The sequence below is a fragment of the Protopterus annectens genome, chromosome 10.part0 (assembly GCF_019279795.1).
Source record: "Protopterus annectens isolate FY-2018-M chromosome 10.part0, PAN1.0, whole genome shotgun sequence".
Classification (NCBI taxonomy): Eukaryota; Metazoa; Chordata; order Ceratodontiformes; family Protopteridae; genus Protopterus; species Protopterus annectens.
Window position 1 is genome coordinate 785,013,129 of NC_056744.1, and position 19,194 is coordinate 785,032,322.

The following is a 19,194-nucleotide window of genomic DNA, read 5'->3' on the forward strand; positions in this document are numbered from 1 at the left end:
AATATACCAACTCCAAGATTGCACTACAGTAGGGAAAAGGTCAAATTTATAGCGACGGACAACCGATTTTTTTCCCTAGGAAAAAACTCTTCTGATCTGGCCATTCATGTAAAGTGTACTTCGGTATTTTGGAGGTTGATTGAAATGGCAGTCGATGTTTTGCTGTTTCGATTCCATTTCTATTTTTGGGCCTTTGTCTCCCAATTATTTTAAGCTTTGTCCAGATTTCTTACACTAAGAGGTTCAGAGTTATGTAACTTTGTGAATAGAGTTTAAGTATCTTGGAGTCTTGTTCACAAGTGGAAGGAGGGAGGATTTTGAGACTGACCACTGGATTCTTTGTTCTGGTGATAGTATTATACTGAAATCTAGTGGTGAAGCAAAGGCTGAGCCGTAAGATGAAATGTTCAGTTTACCCATCAGTCTGTATAATATAAATGGCTTTGAACCCTGTTCTTTTCATTTTAGAAGGTGTCCATGGTAACAAAATAATGTATGTTTATAGTACACCTTTTCCGCAAAACATTTCACAACTACCGTAAATGTACTTATTACACTTGAGTTGTGGTAAAAACTGGCTGCATTTTATTTACACACCAAGGATAAAATACTTTCTTATATGCTTTTGTTGCCCCTATGACTGCCAAAAATCAAGCCACTGTCATGGTTGCCCATTTGTTCCCTAACAGAGTGCAAGCTCTGGTGCCCATTTGTTTGTCTCCTGGTAAAGAACCCATTTGTTCCAGAGCTGAGTGAGAGTGGCCCCATGGCAAGTCTTCAACAAAGCAACCATGAGGTGATTTTTATCTTACGTCCTTAACTCCTCCTTCATGGTGATGCAGGCACCCCATCACTTTGGGGGCTACCAACACTTTCCAAGCAGGTATGTGGACATTCTATATGTGCCATGTGATTATGCCTATGCCCGTCCCACAGTCATGGCCTAGCTGTCAGGGCTGGCCACAGCGTATCACTGGTGCATTAAAGCCAACAGCTTGAGAATCACCAAATCCATCTCCCTAGGCAGAAGAACTGGCACAAATGCATCAGTGCTCCCCAGCTTTTCCAGCACCGTAGCTGCTAAATGGAACCACAGTCATCTTAGTTGCAGTCAAGGCTCTAACACTCTGCACCACAGAGCTGGTTTAAAAGCAGCAAATGACTTCTTAAGGTGATACTTCATCATTGGGGATTATTCTTGTTATATTTAAAATGTATTGGGCACTTTTTCAAGCAAGTGTAACAGACCCTTGAAATGGGAATAACCGCCTTATCATATACCTTGCTAAATCACACAGTTCTTGATGCATAAAGTGTGTTATTTTTGCATTTTATTTTGTTGATAAACCTGTCCCCTGAACTTTTCTTTGATGTGAAAACTCCTGCCATAACATCATTAAAGGCTGAACCCACAATGCTTCACTACCTATATAAGCATGTAGACTGTTATATTATCTGTACGCATTTCTTACTACCTAGAAAATCAAGCTGTTAACTAGAGCTTATGGGTGGAACACATTACACTGCCAATTAACATGTTTGATGTTGTAGCAGTGGAACCACATTGTAATTAAAAAGCTGTTCTTCTAAAAAATGTAGTTTTCTATTTCTTACCCAGAATATTTTGCATATGTATGTAAGTCATTGCCCAATAATTTTATTATGACACTGATTTTAGGTGAGGTTATAGAGAAAAACTGAGTAAACAGTGAAACTACAAAAAAACAAGCAACACACAGTATTATTTTTTACAAAACTACTTGTAACTTGAACATGAGGAGTATAACTAGAAAGGAAATTAGATACTTCAGAAAGTAAGGAATACACTTTAAGTAGAAACTGCATGTTAAACAGCTGATTTATACCACAGCTAGTAGCCTAACAAAAAAAAAAAAAAATAGGGATGCTGAAGTTATTTACCATCATCCTCTTCAGTTGCATTTGGGTGTGCTACAAAGATGGCTTCTGAAGGATAGGTTTCTGGTTCTTGCCAAACCCAGGTTTCTTTAGTTTTCACGTTTAGTTTACAGATCTATGCAGACCACAGAAATAATATTAATTCCTGAGAATGGTAAAATTAATTAAATACTGGTGTATTTTATATTCATTGTTTTAATTTACCCGATCTGGAACAAAATGGTTCAGTCCAAGTCCATACACATATGTATAATCTTTTCCGTTGCATTTCTTGTAGTTGATTTGAGGAAACTCAAAGGCTGGAAAAAAAAAGAAACCTGTGCTGAAGAAGGTTAATTACTTTAAGTAAAATGCTTTCAAATTCCTGACACGGATTTGCACTTAAAGTGTATACAATTAAGACATTTCTTCAGATTCATGCTTCTTGATGGGAAATTGGGAATGAATCCATATATGGAAAATCTACATGGCAAACCCTTCCCTGTAGCTGTTCCTTTGATCTCCAGTGAGTGCTGCCTGCTGCAGGAATTATGCTTCTGCATTCTGACTTCCCCAACTTCTACTCTTGCATATGTCAGTGTCTTCTAAGCAGACCAATTCTCCATGAGTGTAACACCCAATGCACCCTCTAAGTGTCACCCAAATGGCAAGTCAGAGCTATGTCCCCCCGCCCCCTTGATAGGTGAGCAACCAGCAGCAGCAGCTCAACCTCCTCCTCCCTACCCTAACTTTTTTATGCCCAAGCTGGTATTCATATTTGGGTCATGTGGGTCATAGTCAGGGCTATACGCTGCTACACCACACAGCCAGGGCTTATATTTATTATTTACTTGTTCATTTATTTATTTATATTAATCGCCACATAGGTCCCAGTAGTTTGAAGGTCTTTCTCAGCAGATGTGCCTATTCATCAGAACACCAAAGTGTAAATGTGTACCCACATATGCGGAGGCCCTTAACATTAACCTGCCCAAACAACAAAGACCTCTGAAGCAGAAACGCAAACAAACACCAGCCACAACCAAAGTGACACATAGCCCACAACACCAGTGTGCCACTCAACAACAGCCCCTAAGGCAAGACAATCTACCCAACACTTTAGTCATAGGTGACTCTGTAGTCAGGCACACTGATGTCCCACTCACCAGGCTGAACAAGGAGAAAATTACAGTCAGTTGCCTGTCAGGTGCCAGGATCAGCCACATAATGCATGCACTCAAGTCACTCCACAACAAGTACAAATATGACTCTGTCATTGTCCATGCTGGAGTGAATGACTTGAGACGTACCTCCCTGGACTACATGAAGAGAGACATAGAAGAGCTCTTGGATCATGTGACCCAGGCAGGTATGACCCTAGCCCTGAGTAGCATCCTGCCTTCGCCCAGAATGATACCACAGTATAAGGACAAAATGATTGACTTCAACTATTGGCTAAGCTTCTGGTGTCATTCAAAGGGGATCCAGTATTTGTCTGCCTGGGAAGACATGATCGACAAACCACGATGCTTTGCCAGAGATGGTCTGCACCTGTCACCCCTGGGATTCAGGTTACTGGCTAAAGCCCTTGCCACCCTTATAGTGCCTTTTTAAGCAAGGTTCAAAGGATAAAACCACCACCGTAACAGATACAAGCATGCAAAATCTGAAGGTAATGCTACTCAATGCTAGAAGTCTAAACCTCAAAATGCACTCTCTCAAGGCACTCCTAAAAATGGAGAACATCGATATCTGTGCAGTAACTGAGACCTGGTTCAAGGTTCCAGAGAGCACCCCTGCAATACCAGGCTTCAATTTTTACCACACTTTTCGGCCACCAAACCAAGACTGAAACACTAAAGGTGGAGGAGTGTCCATATTCACCAAGGATATTCACACCCCCAGGCTAGTTGCCCAACACAATGAATCTGAAATTCTCCAAGTGCAACTAACACTAGGTAAGACTGCAATCCAAATTGTAGCTTGCTACAGATCGCCCACCATGTCCCAAGATTCTCACTACACCTTTCTAAACATACTGGAAAATATTAAGATACAACCAAACACCCTAATACTGGGTGATTTCAACTACCCTGCCATTAATTGGAAAAACTACTCAGGTACCAACTCCTTTTCCCAACGGTTCTTGGAATTCATAAATTCAAACGCCCTGGATCAACTAATCCATTGTCCCACCAGGGGAGCGAATATCCTAGACCTGGTCATTACCAACATGGGAAATAGATGCACCACACCAGTGGTCACCCCCTCATTGGTCAGGTCTGACCATAAGCAAATCACCTTTGACATCCACATCCAACCCCCACCCCCAGTAAGGAAACCTCCTTAAAAAAACTTCTCCAAAGCCAACTTCATGCTACTGAAGTCAGAAGTGACAAACTTCACAACACCCACGCAGACGGGATCTGGAAGTTCGACTGCAGAATCCTACACTAAGGCACTGTATGAGCACATCCACTCGTGCATGAATCGTGCTATCCCAAATAGAACCTAGATGCTCTTCTCCAAAAAAGGAAGCCAATCTGGTGGTCCCCTGCTATAAACAAACTATACAACAGAAGGAAGAAACTGTTGCAGAAAAGAGGAAATTCCCAGGATGCAAAAAACTCCCTCGCCAGCCTCAGTAAGAAGCTGAGATCTCTCATAAAATCCTCAAAAGCTAGTTACGAAAATAAAATTGCTAAAGATTCCAAAGACAACCACAAGGCATTCTATAGTTATGTCAAGAATCTAAATGGCAATGCTCAGATCTACTCTGAGCTACAACAGAATGGCATTAAATATACTGATCTCAAGGATATTGCCAATATTCTGGCAGATCGATGTAGTGCCAACTTCACCCCCCCTTTCACCCCCTAAAGGGCCCATCTCAATACCAAAAGATTGCCAAATTCCGATAATCATGGTCACACAGGTAGAAACCGCACTCTTCAAAGCTAAGAATACAGCATCCATGGGACCAGATGACATCCCAGGCTGTGTACTACATGAACTACAAAATGAACTGGCACCTCACCTAAGTGTCATTTTTAATCATAGCCTCACCTCAGGCTTCGTGCCCACTGAGTGGCGCACAGCTACAGTTATCCTGTTCCACAAGGGAGGATCCGCCTTGGATCCCGGGAACTACCGTCCCATCAGTCTGACAAGCCTGATCTGCAAGGGCATGGAACGCATTATCATGGAATGTATAAACAAAGACATTGGCAACCTTCAAACACTGGACCCCACCCAGTTTGGGTTTGTGAAGGGCCGATCTTGTCTTCTGAATCTGATTGACTTCTTCGAGTCAGTCTCCAGAGCTGTGGACGAGGGAAGGTGGTCCACACAGCCTATCTGGACCTCGCCAAGGCCTTCGACACCATCACCCACTCTGGAATCATAGATAAACTTATTAAGCTGATCCTACGCCACTCGATGGGTTGCCAACTGGCTTACTGACAGAACCCAGACTGTAAAAGTAGCTGACTCCAAATCCAGCTCCAGACAAGTGACAAGTGGAGTACCTCAGGATTCAGTCCTGGGACCACTCTTGTTTGGCATCTACTTCTCTGAAGTACAGGCCAACACTAAGGGACTCTGGCTAACAAAGTTTGCAGATGACTGCAAACTGGGAGCCATTATTGAATCCCCAGATGATGTGGATATTCTACAAAAAGGCCTTACAGAAACAGATGCCTGGCACCAGAGCCATGGACTCAAGCTTAATGCCAAGAAATGTATAGATGTTCATCGTGTTACCCTGCTGCAGTCATCACACTTGGGTTATCCTGTCATCAGGCGATCCCGCAGTCGGCCGGATTTCCAAAGTCTTGGTCTGACGTCGGTTGCTGTCACCTCATCCCTGACATCAGTGCACCAGGGGTACATTTATTGTAACTGACGCCATTTTCTTCAGTCTTTCTTGCCACGTGGTGCCCGAAGCAGAAGCAGTTCGCAAGTGTCGGTTGGCCGACTCGTGAGATTGTCGAATTCGAATTTCAGACCGAAGTCTTCTATAAAGCTAAGTACCCCATTGGGGAAACTTTTCTTGCCTCAGACCGATATCAGAAAAAGTTAACAATTGTATTTCTTGTGGAAAGCAAATACCCCATAAGGATTTTCATTCTTATTGCATACCTTGCCTAGGCCCTGATCATGACGTCACTTCTTGTTGTTTTTGTGCTAGGTTTAATAAGCGTACTATTAAAAGATGATTTGATTTCGCACAACACTATTTTGGTAAAAAATTTAACTATAACATGCCGTCGGAGCTACAGACTACCGGCGTGCACAAAAAACGCAGGGACAAGGACCGCCAGCCCAGGCCTAAGCCCGATTCCGAGGCCTCGGTTGATCCGGTCTCCGGTTCTCCGGTTATCAGTGAGGCTCCATCGCAGCCCCAGACTACCGCAGTTCTGGAACCTGAGACCGCTGCAGATATTTTGACGGAATGCACTAGGCCGACGCAGGCCCTTCCAACGATTTACCTTCTAAGGACGTCAGTGCTTCTGAAACGCCATCGGTTTCTGAAGGCGTTTTCAGACCGACGACTCTCACAGTCAAAACGTTTTCTAAGTCGAAGACTCTTTCTAAATCTAAAAAGATTACACTTCAGTCTCCTGTTCAAGGCCCTATGCCTAAGAAACAGATGCTCAAAATGGCTGAAGATTTGATTTCTCTTATCAGGGGTTCACAGCCTCCTCCTGACAAAAGGCCTAGACAAGAGGAAGATTCTGCTTCCTCTGAGCAACTGTCTATTTCTTCGAATTCCTCTGAGGACCAAGACTATTACTACTCTCTTTATGAAGATTCTGATGCTGAGGACTCTATTCCCTCAGCTTCCCCTCCTGAAGACTACTCTTTTGGGGAAACTTTACACACTATGAGGGAACATTTTCATTGGGAAGGTCAGGATTATTCTGATTCCAAGAAAAGGCTCAGAGAGTTTCTTTTCCTCCCCCAACATAGACCTCTAGCCATCCCACCTGTTTTGGACATTGTGGATGATTTCTATTTAGAATCCAGTTTCAACCCAGACTCTCTACCTCCTGCTCTGGCTAAGCCTGACAGATACTACAGAGTACCTGATTCCTACAAATTTCTTTGCAAAAGCCCAGTAGCTGACCCAGAGACTATCTTCCAGGGTCCCAAGGGGGCTAAGGCTTCCATGGCTAAAAACCCAGTACCTTCTGAGAGGGACTCAAGAACACTAGACAGGTGGGGGAAAAAGGTTTACACCTCAGCCACATTAGCTATGAGAGCACTTAATTGTCAATTTCATATGCTTAAGTATCAGCAATTTCTAATCTCTCAGTTAAAACATAAGATAACCTCCCTCCCTCAACAATCTGAATTGAAAGAAGTGCAGGATTTGTTGCACGCCACCGAGCAGGTGGGCAAACATACCTTACAATGTGGGTTTGATTCTTTGGAGGCCTCCTGCAGAGCAGCTGTCAATGGATCAGTTATACGTAGGCATGCCTGGTTAAAGGAACAAAGTCTGCCTGATAATGTTAAAGCAAAACTACTGGATGCTCCCTTACAGCGGGATGTTCTTTTTGGAGTTAAAGCAGAAGTTGTTTTAAAGAAAATGGAAGATAAGGCGAAATCAATGCAGACAATCAAAGATTTCCTACAGGTACAACCCCCTCGCTTCAGCAGAAACTGGCCAACAAAAAATTGGTCCTTTCCAGCCACTGACAGACCTCAGAGGGGTAAATACAGGCGCCCAAGGGGCAGAGGACAACCACAAACCCAGTATAAACCATGCCAATGGGGCACTCCAACCCAGAAGGGAGGAGAAGACAGGTCTCAACCCACCAGAAGGCAAACTCAATGACTTGCACCTCAGCTGGCCAAACAAAACTCTTTTTGTCAGCCCCCTTGGGGGGGAAACTAGCACTTTTTGCAGACAACTGGCACATGGTCACAAAGGACAAATGGGTCCTAGACATAATTTTACGAGGATACAGATTCCACTTTTACACCTTACCAATGACAAGAGGAATGCCAAACCTGCCACAAAATCAAAGAGCAGAGGCTCAAAAACAAATTACAGCTCTCATGGCCATGAGAGCCATTCAACGGATACCAACTCAAGAGCAAGGCCAAGGATTTTACTCAAGGCTCTTTCTAGTACCCAGAAAGGACAATGCTTGGAGACCAATTCTGGACCTTTCAATTCTAAACACTTACAAGTTCCAAAATTCAAGATGCTAACACTACAGCAGCTACTTCCCATGTTGGGCAAGGAAGCATGGCTGGTAACGTTGGACCTCAAGGAGGCATACCTGCATGTCCCTATCAGACAAAGTTGCAGAAGATACCTCTGTTTCATTGCAGGTTCAACCCATTATCAATTCTCTGCACTGCCCTTTGGCTTATCTACTGCACCCAGAGTTTTCACAAAATGCCTGGCTCCAGTAATTGCATATTGCAGACAAAGAGGAATTCAAATATATCCATACCTGGACGACTGCCTCATCCAAGCAGAAAGAAAAGACATTCTCTTACATCATCTGGCTTTTGTGAAGCATCTACTAAATTGTCTGGGGTACACAGTAAACGAAAAGAAGTCAAAACTAGTACCCTCACAAAAAATTACATTCCTGGGTGCCAGCTTGGACACAATGGCCCAGAAGGCTTACCTTACACCAGACAAGCAGCCACAACTGACTCAATATTTCAAGACAATGGCAACAAAGACCCAATTAACTGCAAGAAAAATTCTGCAGGCTTTGGGCTTCATGGCATCTTGCATTCTGATTACCATTTGCAAAACTGCATATGAGGAAATTACAGTGGTACCTAAAAAAGCGTATGGTCTCAACACAGCCACAGCTTGGACAGAGTGATATCTCTCATTCCCTGCCTTCAACAGGAATTTCTATGGTGGTCTCAGGCATATCACGTCAACAAGGGTCAGCCTTTCACCTTGCCCCCAACCAGGCAAACTATCACAACAGATGCTTCAGACTATGCCTGGGGGGCACACATGGCAGGGCAATGCATTCAAGGCCTATGGACTGCAGAACAAAGAAAACTGCACATAAATCAAAAAGAGATGCTAGCTGTACAGAAAGCTCTGACAGCCTTCAAGGATCTACTACATCCAGGACAACTTGCAATAAAGACGGACAACACCACAGTAATGTGGTACATAAACAAACAAGGGGGCACACATTCCTACCCTCTTTGCAGGCAAGCAATAATCTTATGGAACACAGCTCTGGCCTATCAAGTCCAGTTACAAGCTCAATTCCTGCCAGGACAGAAAAACATATTGGCAGATGACCTAAGCAGAAACATCAAAGATCCCCATGAGTGGAAACTAGACCCACAAATATTTACAATGATAACTCAAAAATGGGGCCTTCCGAATATAGACCTGTTTGCCAGTCCTCAAAACTACCAACTGACAACATTTTGTACAAGGACATTCCACCATCAAGCTTGGAAAGTGGACGCTCTCTCCTTCATTTGGAAAAACCTGACAGCATATGCCTTTCCTCCATTACCTCTTCTCACAAAGGTTCTTTTGAAGGTCAAAAAGGAGAAACCTCGACTGATTCTCATAGCCCCAGACTGGCCACGCCAGCACTGGTACCCGCTATTGAATAATATGGCTCACAGTCCACCATGGATATTGCCTCAAATACCTCATTTGCTCACACAGCAAAACAAACAGATTCTACACAGCCAGATAAAAACCTTAAACCTGGCTGCATGGCAAATCTATTAAACATCCAACCAGGCCCTCTTTCACAAGCAGTTCTGGATGTTATTCTGGAAGCCAGGAGGCCAAGCACCAGGAAGGCTTACTCGGACAAATGGAAAAGGTTTTCTACCTGGAACCAAGCTAAAGGCCAAGACACAACTCAGCATCATATGCCTCACATTCTGCAGTATTTAGTTGAGATGTTGCACAAAGGACTTTCCTTCTCCTCAATTAAAATCCATGCTTCAGCTATTTCAGCTCACTACGACACAAATCCACCTTTATTTTCACATCCTCTTCTAAGGCAGTTCCTCAGAGGGGCAAAAAACATTAGACCACCTAGAAGAGCTCCTACACCAACATGGGACCTCACCTTTGTTCTGAAAAAACTAACACTGCCTCCCTTTGAACCAGCCTTTTCTGCAGACCTTCAGTTCCTATCTTGGAAGACTGCCCTGCTCCTGGCAATAACTTCTGCTAGGAGAGTCTCAGAATTACAGGCACTAATGGCAGTGGAACCTTTCCTCATTTTTCATCAAGACAGAGTTTCTCTACAAACTAATCCTTCCTTCATGCCTAAGGTGGTTTCCAGTGTAGCTTTAAATCAAACCATCCACCTACCCACTTTCTTCCCCAATCCACAGAACAAAGGTGAGAGACTCCTGCATTCCTTGGACATTCACAGGCAGCTTCGTTACTACTTGGACAAAACTAAGGCTTTCAGAAAACCCGACCAGCTCTTTGTATCCTATGCTACAGCTTATCAAGGGAGGACTATATCTAAACAAACCATTTCTAAATGGATAGGCCATCGCATATGGTTCTGTTATACCCATCATGGGAAACCAGTTCCTCCTACCATTAGATCCCACTCTACCAGGGCAACAGCCACCTCTACATCCTTTCTCAGAGGGGTTCCTACCAAGGAAATTTTAGAAGCTGCATCTTGGAGTTCTGTACACACCTTCACCAAACACTATCACTTACCTCTTTATTCTAAGTCCAGGGCGGGCTTCGCCACTGCAGTTCTGCAGGGCCTCATTGCCTCCACTAACCCTCTATGATGCCTCCACCCTACCTTAGCTTTGGGACTCAACCCAAGTGTGATGACTGCAGCAGGTAACACGATGAACATAGTACAGTTTTGTACCTACCATAAATGTAGATGTTCAAGTGTTCACCCTGCTGCAGTCCAGGTTACCCTCCCTCCAACCCCTCCGATCTACTGGCTAAATCTCTGCTATGCCTTACTGATGTATTTGCTTATAGCTGAAGGGATTTTGTGTTTGTACAGTGTTCACACCATTTGGTACTAATTTTGATCACCTTTTTGGGGGCACCTGACATCTTGGGCAAGAAAAACTGAAGAAAATGGCGTCAGTTGCAATATATGTACCCCTGACGCACTGACGTCAGGGATGAGGCGACAGCAACTTATGTCGGACCAAGACTTTGGAAATCCGGCTGACTGCGGGACCGCCTGACGACAGGATAACCCAAGTGTGATGACTGCAGCAGGGTGAACACTTGAACATCTACATTTATGGTAGGTACAAAACTGTACTTTATCCCCTTTGGAAAAAACATGTACCCATGAATTACCACATAGGTGGCAGGACGCTAAACATTGAAAGTGTGATGAGAGACTTAGGGACACAGGTGGACAGTGGTCTCACTTTCGATAACCACAATGCCACAAAAGTCAGGAAATCATTCTATGTGGCACACCTCATTACTAAGGGCTTTTCATCCAGAAAAAAGGAGGTCATTGTCCCACTGTACTCATCCCTCATTAGACCCATTATAGAGTATAGAGTATAATGCCCCATTTGGTATGTACCTCACAAGACATCTGCAACAGCTGGGAAGGCCACAGAAATACCTCACTAAAAGAATCACAGGCCTAAAGCAGATGCCATATGCTGACCGTCTTAAAAAACTCCAGCTATACTCTGTGACATATCGTCTACTCAGAGGCGATCTCTGCTTAACATACAAGGCCATGTCAAACCCTGAGCTGTTGGACATGCCCCACTTACAGAAATCCCAATTCCTCAGAGCCACACACTCCAGGGATCTAAACCTTGTCATCACAATGAACAAAACATGCTGGAGGGATAGGTTCCTGACACAGAGACTCCCCATACTCTGGAATAGACTGCCCATACATGTCAAGCAGAGCGCCTCATTGGCCCTCTTCAAAAGGAACCTTGATGATTGAATGGGAGATAGGAAATTCACCCCCGGGGATCATGTCAGTCGCCCTGCTAGACAGGGGCCTAGAGAAGTAAATATTGTGGGAAGAAATATCCAAGGAATTGTTATGGCTAGGCTTGCATAGGCCCTAGGGCCGATAGCCTAGTACCAACCTATGAACAGTTGTGCCTGTACCTATTGCTACCTTCACCTAGCATCATTGCTTTATTTAATCTATGTTTTTATTTCTCATAGGACTACTCACACGCTCTGTTGCTGTTAGGGAAAAGAACAGGAGGGAAAGAGAGTGGGAGGTGAGGGGAGGAAGTGGGGTGGGAAAGTAAAATAAAGCAAGAGGAGGGAGGGGTGATACACAGCCAAAACAGAATCTACTTTGTTTTTTTTCTTTCCTGTTTTCTTTCTCAGCATCTATATACCTGCCACTGCAAATCTTGTCTTTCAATGTGGAATATTTTATGTACCTGTTCTATAAATACACAGATTATTCACCTGTTGTTTTACTTGCTTACTTGCATTGCATCATATAAGTATATATATATATATAAGTATATATATATATAAGTATATATATATATATATATATATATATATATATATATATATATATATATATATAAACTGCATATCCTTGTATGACGTTATACTTTATACATTTGAATAATGTATTACGTATTTCACTTTGTATTTGCAGCTGTATATCTTTGTATGATGCCGTAGTTTGCAAATATGAACTACGTGTTTTGTTTCTGAACTTTGTAATTGCCTATTTGGCCTGGGTCATGTCTGAGAAGGGTCCTCGGACCAGCCCACTTACCCAGTTAACAAATGCTAAATACATCAATAAATAACAGGTAGTGTAGATAAAATCTATGAGATAATAAAGAATTGAATCAACAAAATATTTACAGAAGGTATTTCAGATGCAAAGACAAGCTACAGAACTGCAACTTAAAATACTGAAATGCAACTAATAGAATCCATAAGTACTACAGATAAGTAATAGCAAAAAGAAGTATCACAATTTAGCACTATAGTCTGAATTCAGAAATGTTACACTGAGGTGTACATCTCACTGTAAATTCTGGAATTCAGAGATAGCACTGCCATGGTGCTTTTGCATAAAAACATGCATCAGTGTGCCATCTCTGGAGCCTTGCTGGATGTTAATGTTGCATTTGAAGCATATGTTAATTAGCCATGGCTTTCCCTGGAACTGCCTTCAGTAAGGCATTTATGCACCAGAGGAATTCTGAGAATTGCTCAACTGTGTAAATTAGCACAGCTACTCCTGGTTGCCAGTGGTAACATAACCATAAAGCCATACTCATCCATTGTGGTAGAGGTAACTACTGGGGACTTTAGCGATCAGGTAGTGTTAGGAGTGTGTGTGCATGAGTGTAAATGAGGGGCTGCATATGTACATGTATATATGAATGTGTGTCTGCCTGTGAGGACACAGGAACGTTAGTGAGACACAAAGTTAATTGTGTGTGTGTGTGTGTGTGTGTGTGTGTTTGCACGTGTGTATAAATACTTGCAGGTGGGTAGGCTGTGATGTTTGTCATACCTCCATACATCCCTAAACTAATGAGCTAAGCCTGCAACATTGAGTTGGGGGATCACTAGCCATCAGGGATAATCTATACAGTGGGCCTTAAAGGCACTTTATATAAAAAAAAAAACAGTGGGGCAGGGGATACTATACATAGTGTGCCTTAAAGCCAGTAAAATTGATTCCACCCCTCTTCCCTCCCACCTTCCACAGAGGATACTGGATCTCTGCACCTCTAGTAGATACCAGGGATGAAATGGAAAATATTTAAGACTAAAAAATGTAAATTAAAAATCAGAGAGGGACAGCTTCAAACCCTGCACCATCACCACATGAAATATCAGCACTAACCCACTTCACTAACTGAGTTAGTGCAGCAAGGGTTTTATAGGTTACCATTTGAAATGTTGAGACCCGCTAGAGTGAGTGCCAAAATACGGAAACTGAATGGCCGAAAGATCGGACTTATATATACCAAGTCCGAGATGCCATTTCTTTGAATATTCCCTTTTCTCCAAGGTATGGCAATCTTGGAGTAGGTATGTATAAGTTTGGGGTGGGACCTTCCCCAACCCTGCAAAAAGGAAATAGTGGGCGATGTTCACTGTGAGGATAACAAGTACACACACACAGTATCTCCAGATGTAGCTCTCTGCATCAAGCACAATCAAGTACAATTTCCTTTAAGAGCACACAGAGAACATAGTCAGTCCAGGGGTGGTTTCTCCCTCTTTCTCCAAATCCCCAATAAGACTCCCCAGTGGCACAGCTATAGAGTTGAGATCTCTGCTGAGAGCCAAGTTCTCCTGCACCCTCTCTGTTCAACAAGTGCTTCATGTCCCTGCCCAAATTGCTGACACACACTCTTTGAGGTTTGATTTACACACACACACACACACCTGGGAAAGGCTGGCACAGGTTTACTAGCTATGCCCCCTTCTGCTCAGACTACAAGGTAGTTATGACTGCCACCAGACACTCCTGCCAGCTACCTTAAGGCTCTTCCAAGGGTACCCAATATACTGAGTTAAATTAATATTAATACAAATGGTAGATTGACGAAGAACAAAGCTATTAGGAGTAGCCCACACAGTGTCACCAAATAAATATGCAAATGCTCTCAAAACTTAAATATCTCTAGAGGATCATCCATAATGAAAGGTTTAAATACATTTAATAATAAATAAAAAAACAAGAAAACACTTAAGTATATATTCACAGTGACATCAGAGTTCAAATCAAAGGAAATACTTAAAATAACATTGAAGGAGTTGCTCAGACAAATAAAGAAAACCAATATCTTGTCCTTGTCACTCTCCACATGATAATTATGCAATTGAAAAAATAAAACAGAACTCTGGTAGGGCTATCCTAGGAGTCAGTACTGAATTTTCGTTGCGTGTGTGTGTGTGTGTGGGTGTGTGTGTTTCAAAGATTTTACATTAAAGCGAGTTTCACCACAGTCTATTGTATTATCTGAGACAGTGGTGCACTCTTCAGGGTTTTCTATTTTTTATGAATTTTTCAGCTCAGCATTTTCAAAATTAAATTTTCTGTAAATGGTGAGACAAAAAAAGGATAGTCACCAGCTTGTAGTTAAACCCTCTAGTAGTACTTGTGAATGCAAAATTCCTTCATCTCTGTGTCCACTGAGAGTTTGTCAAAATGATTTGTTCAGTTAAATGTTGCTAATTTGTGGTGGACTTAAATATTTAATCCACAACTGTCTTTGCTATCACCCAGGTAGACAGAAAGCCATCAACTCCTGATAAGCCTTCATACTGGTTTAGCAGTGTCAAAATGGGTGACAGCTTTGATATAAAACAGGTGATAGTGTGTTTAGGGTCAGACATGACAATGGATGCAAGGAACTTTTACTGAGGCATTAAATAAGTATGAGTTAAACATATTTGACTCTTGTTGCATCAAACCATCACTTGGGGTACTTATCAAAGGAACCATAACATCTTTGCTTCTTCTCGAGAAAACAATCATTTCTAATGTACGTATTATGGGAAAGAGCAGTTTTATTTTTGTATTTAAAATAAGTTACCTTTCGTACTATTTCCACAGGTAAATAAATATTGTGGGAAGAAATAGCCAGGGAATTGTTATGGCTAGGCTTGTATAGGCCCTAGGGCCGATAGCCTAGTACCAACATATGAACTTTATTTATATCTTGCATTTAGTCATGTGGTACATACTTAATCATGGAAAGTAGACAACACATTTTTTTTGTACTTCTCTCAACAAGTCTATTTTCCACAGCTTCATGAAAAAAAGATCTACTGAGTTTTTCCCTGAGGGTATATAAGTGATTAATATGGTGAGGAAAAGAAGATAAGTTATTAAGTTAGGATACTAGCAAAATGGCATGGGACCAGTCTGCTCTGGCAAGGTCATTTAAAAAGTTACTTTTGAATAAATTAGTCTGGTCTCCAAAGTCAGAATTATTGGCCCTGGAAGTGGCATCTGCTGAGATATATGCAACCCATACGTGCTAGGGTTTTGATGACAGTCTAATCTGTAATATTTTTCTTATGCTAAACCTTTTTGATGATTTCAAGAAGGAAGACAGCATAATTATCTCACAAAATAACCTCTTGTACTGAACAGATAAATATTCAGTAATGGCCATTTGTAATAATAATGGCAGTAATAGTAGTAATAATAATGGCAGTAGTAGTAGTAATAATAATAATAATAATAATAATAAATCAGTCCTACTGCACATATGGTTACCACTCTGATCAGCTTATCAAAACCCACTTTTTTCATCTTACCTAAAAACGCAATAGCAGGCATGACAGTACAGATTACTATCCAGCTAAATGTTACTCTGTTTATAGTAATGCTATTCTTTGGTTTGTAGACTCAGTTCTGACATGTTTATGTAACCAAGCTGTTCATTTTGCAGCCTTTTCTGTACTCTTGATTATTTTGTGCTGAGCCTAAGGAGCTTGTGGAGTCTGAGCTGCTCATTCTACATTTTAACAAGCATACCAGTACAGCTTCTACCAGCACTTCAGGTCTTCCTGGTCATTTGGAGTGCCTGCACTACCTTTATTTTAGGAGATCTGCTGTTACAATGTACTAATTTTCACTGTTGGCTTTGCTGCTCGATTTGACTATTTGTGCAGTGAGCCAAAGGAACGTATGGAGTTTCAAATGCTCTCTGAATTATTACATGCATATCAGCCCAGCTACATGCAACTTGTTTCAAATCTCTGGTGATTTGGAGTTCTGACCTGCACCTTTGCTAGTTCTTGCCACATAATGAAGTTATGCTGTTTCACTGTCCTAAGGAGCCTACAAATCTTTCATGCCCCTGTTACAAATACTCGGCATATATTGTTTTAATAAATTTTATATTGTTTTAATAAATTTTTCGGTAGCCTTCAGCGGTAATTTCAACTACTAGCTCTGCCTTTTTCTGGAAATTACACTAATAGATTGTATTTAGTTTAGATTCTATAGAACTGAATGGGACTATATAATGACTTAAATTAGTTAAATGTTAGAGCTTGCTTTTTTCCAGTATGCTGTTCCCTTCAGATATGTATAGATCTGATCCTACATTCTGTAGTCTATGAAAAATATAATACGGGTTTCTATTTCTGCTGATGTCATGCATTTTGTGCACTTAAGCCTTAACACACAACACCTGACCCTCCCCAAGTTACCTTCGGAATAAAATGGTAAAAATACTCCCCAGCAGCAGTATGATACTGCACCAGATGTTCATAGGTTCATAGGTAGGTACTAGACAATTGGCCCATGGGCCTAAGTAAGCCTAGCCAACAAGGTTCCCTGGCTTACGCCACCCAAGAAAGTTATTTTCCTGTGCCACTGTCGAGCAGAGACACAGAACTGATCCCCGGGGTGTATTTCCTATTTCCCATCCACTCATCAAGATTTTTTTTGAAGAGTACTAATGAGGAACTTTGCTTGACATAGATGGGTAGCTTGTTCCAGAGTATAAGAAGTCTCTGGGACATGAATCTATCCCTCTAGCATGTCCTGTTTATTGTGGTGATAATATGTTTAGGTCCCTAGAGCGTGTAGCTCAGAGGGATTGGGATTTCTTAAGGTGTAGCATGTCCAACAGCTCTGGGTTTAACATAGCTTTATATGTTAGGCAGAGATCTCCTCGGAGTAGGTGATATGTTACAGAGTAAAGCTGGAGTTTTTTGAGATGGTCAGTGTAAGGAATCTGTTTGAGACCAGTAATCCTCTTTGTGAGGTACTTCTGTGGCCTTTCCAGCTGCTGCAGATGTCTTGTGAGGTACATTCCAAAAGGGGCATTGTACTCTATAATGGGTCTAATGAGTGCAGAGTAGAGGGGAACAATGACCTCTGTTTTCCTGGATGAGAACCCTTTTGTGATGAGGTGTGCCACATAAAAGGATTTCCTGACTACTGTGGCGATGTAATTATCAAAGGAGAGACTACTCTCCTCCTGGGTCCCAAGGTCTCTTATCACACATTTGGCATTAAGTAGACTGCTGTTTATGTGGTAGTTCATGGGTACAGAGTTTTTACCAAAGGAGATGACAATGCACTTTTCGGCATTGAGCTTGAGGCCATGCCTCTGACACCAGGCATCTGTCTCAGTGAGGCCCTTCTCTAGGATGTCCACATAATTTGGGGACTAGACTATGGCTCCTAGTTTGCAGTCAACTGCAAACTTCATTTAGGGTTACCACCTGTCCCACTTTGTGAGGGACAGTCCCTCTTTGGGCAGTTGTGTCCTGCGAAAAAAATTGAAAAAATGGCAAATGTCCTGAGATTTTAGGACAAAATATTTCTTAGGTTTTCTTTAATAGTTGCATAAAACAGTTATTTTTTATCTGAAATACCTAAATATTATATGAAATAGCATAAACAACTCAAATGCTACAAAAATAAGATATTATTTTGGAAAAAAAGTGAAGTCCCATCCCTTGTACTAGTCAAGGGTATGTTTTTTTCCTGCCAAATCTGACATTTCAACAAAAATTTTCCACATTTGGCAAACCTAACTTCGTTAGCCAGAGGCCTTCTGTGTTAGCCTGTACTTCAGAGAAGTAGATACCAAACAGGAGAGGTCCCAGGACGGAACCCTGTGGTACTCCACTTGTCACTGGTTTGATGTCAGATTTGGAGTCTGCAACTTTTACAGTGTGGGGTCTGTCAGTCAGCCAGTTGGCAACTCATCTTGTGACGTAGGGATTTATACCTAGTTTAGTGAGTTTAGCTATAATTCCAGAATGGGGGATGGTGTTGAAAGCCTTGGCGAGGTCAAGATAGGCTGTGTGAACCACCTTACCCTCATCTACGGCTTTGGTGACTGCCTCAAAGAAGTCGATCAGGTTCAGAAGGCATGATCTGCCTTTTACAAACCCAAACTGGGTGGGGTCCAGAGTTTGGAGGTTACCAAGGTCTTTGTTTATGAGTTCCATGATGATACGTTCCATGGCCTTGCAGACCAGGCTCGTCAGGCTAATAGGGCGATAGTTCCCAGGATCAGTGGTGGCTCCCCCTTTGTGGAGTGGGATAACTGTTGCTCTGCGCCATTCAGTGGGCACAAGGCCGGACGTGAGACTATGATTGAACATGGTGCTTAGGTGGGGAGCCAGTTCTTTCTGAAGTTCGTGTAAAACGCAGCCTGGGATGTTGCCCGGTCCCATGGATGCTGTGTTTTTAGTTTTAGAGAGTGCAGCTTTTGCCTGCATAGATGTGATCACAGGGACTCTGCATTCTTCCTGTATAGATATGGGCCCTTTAGGGAGTGAGAGGGGGGGTAAAGTTAGCACTGAATCTATCTGCC

General features: G+C 42.2%; 1 protein-coding gene across 2 annotated transcripts in view; it reads right to left on the reverse strand.

The window, feature by feature from the left end:
- RPE65 (retinoid isomerohydrolase RPE65) overlaps window positions 1-19,194 on the reverse strand; it is a 250,271-nt gene that overhangs the window by 12,733 nt on the left and 218,344 nt on the right. For both annotated transcript variants that reach the window (XM_044085604.1, XM_044085605.1), the window contains exons 12-13: window positions 2,122-2,216; window positions 1,921-2,032 (exon numbers count right to left, since the gene is read on the reverse strand). In XM_044085604.1, coding sequence (XP_043941539.1) covers window positions 1,921-2,032; window positions 2,122-2,216 — 207 coding nt within the window. The remainder of the gene's footprint in view (window positions 1-1,920; window positions 2,033-2,121; window positions 2,217-19,194) is intronic.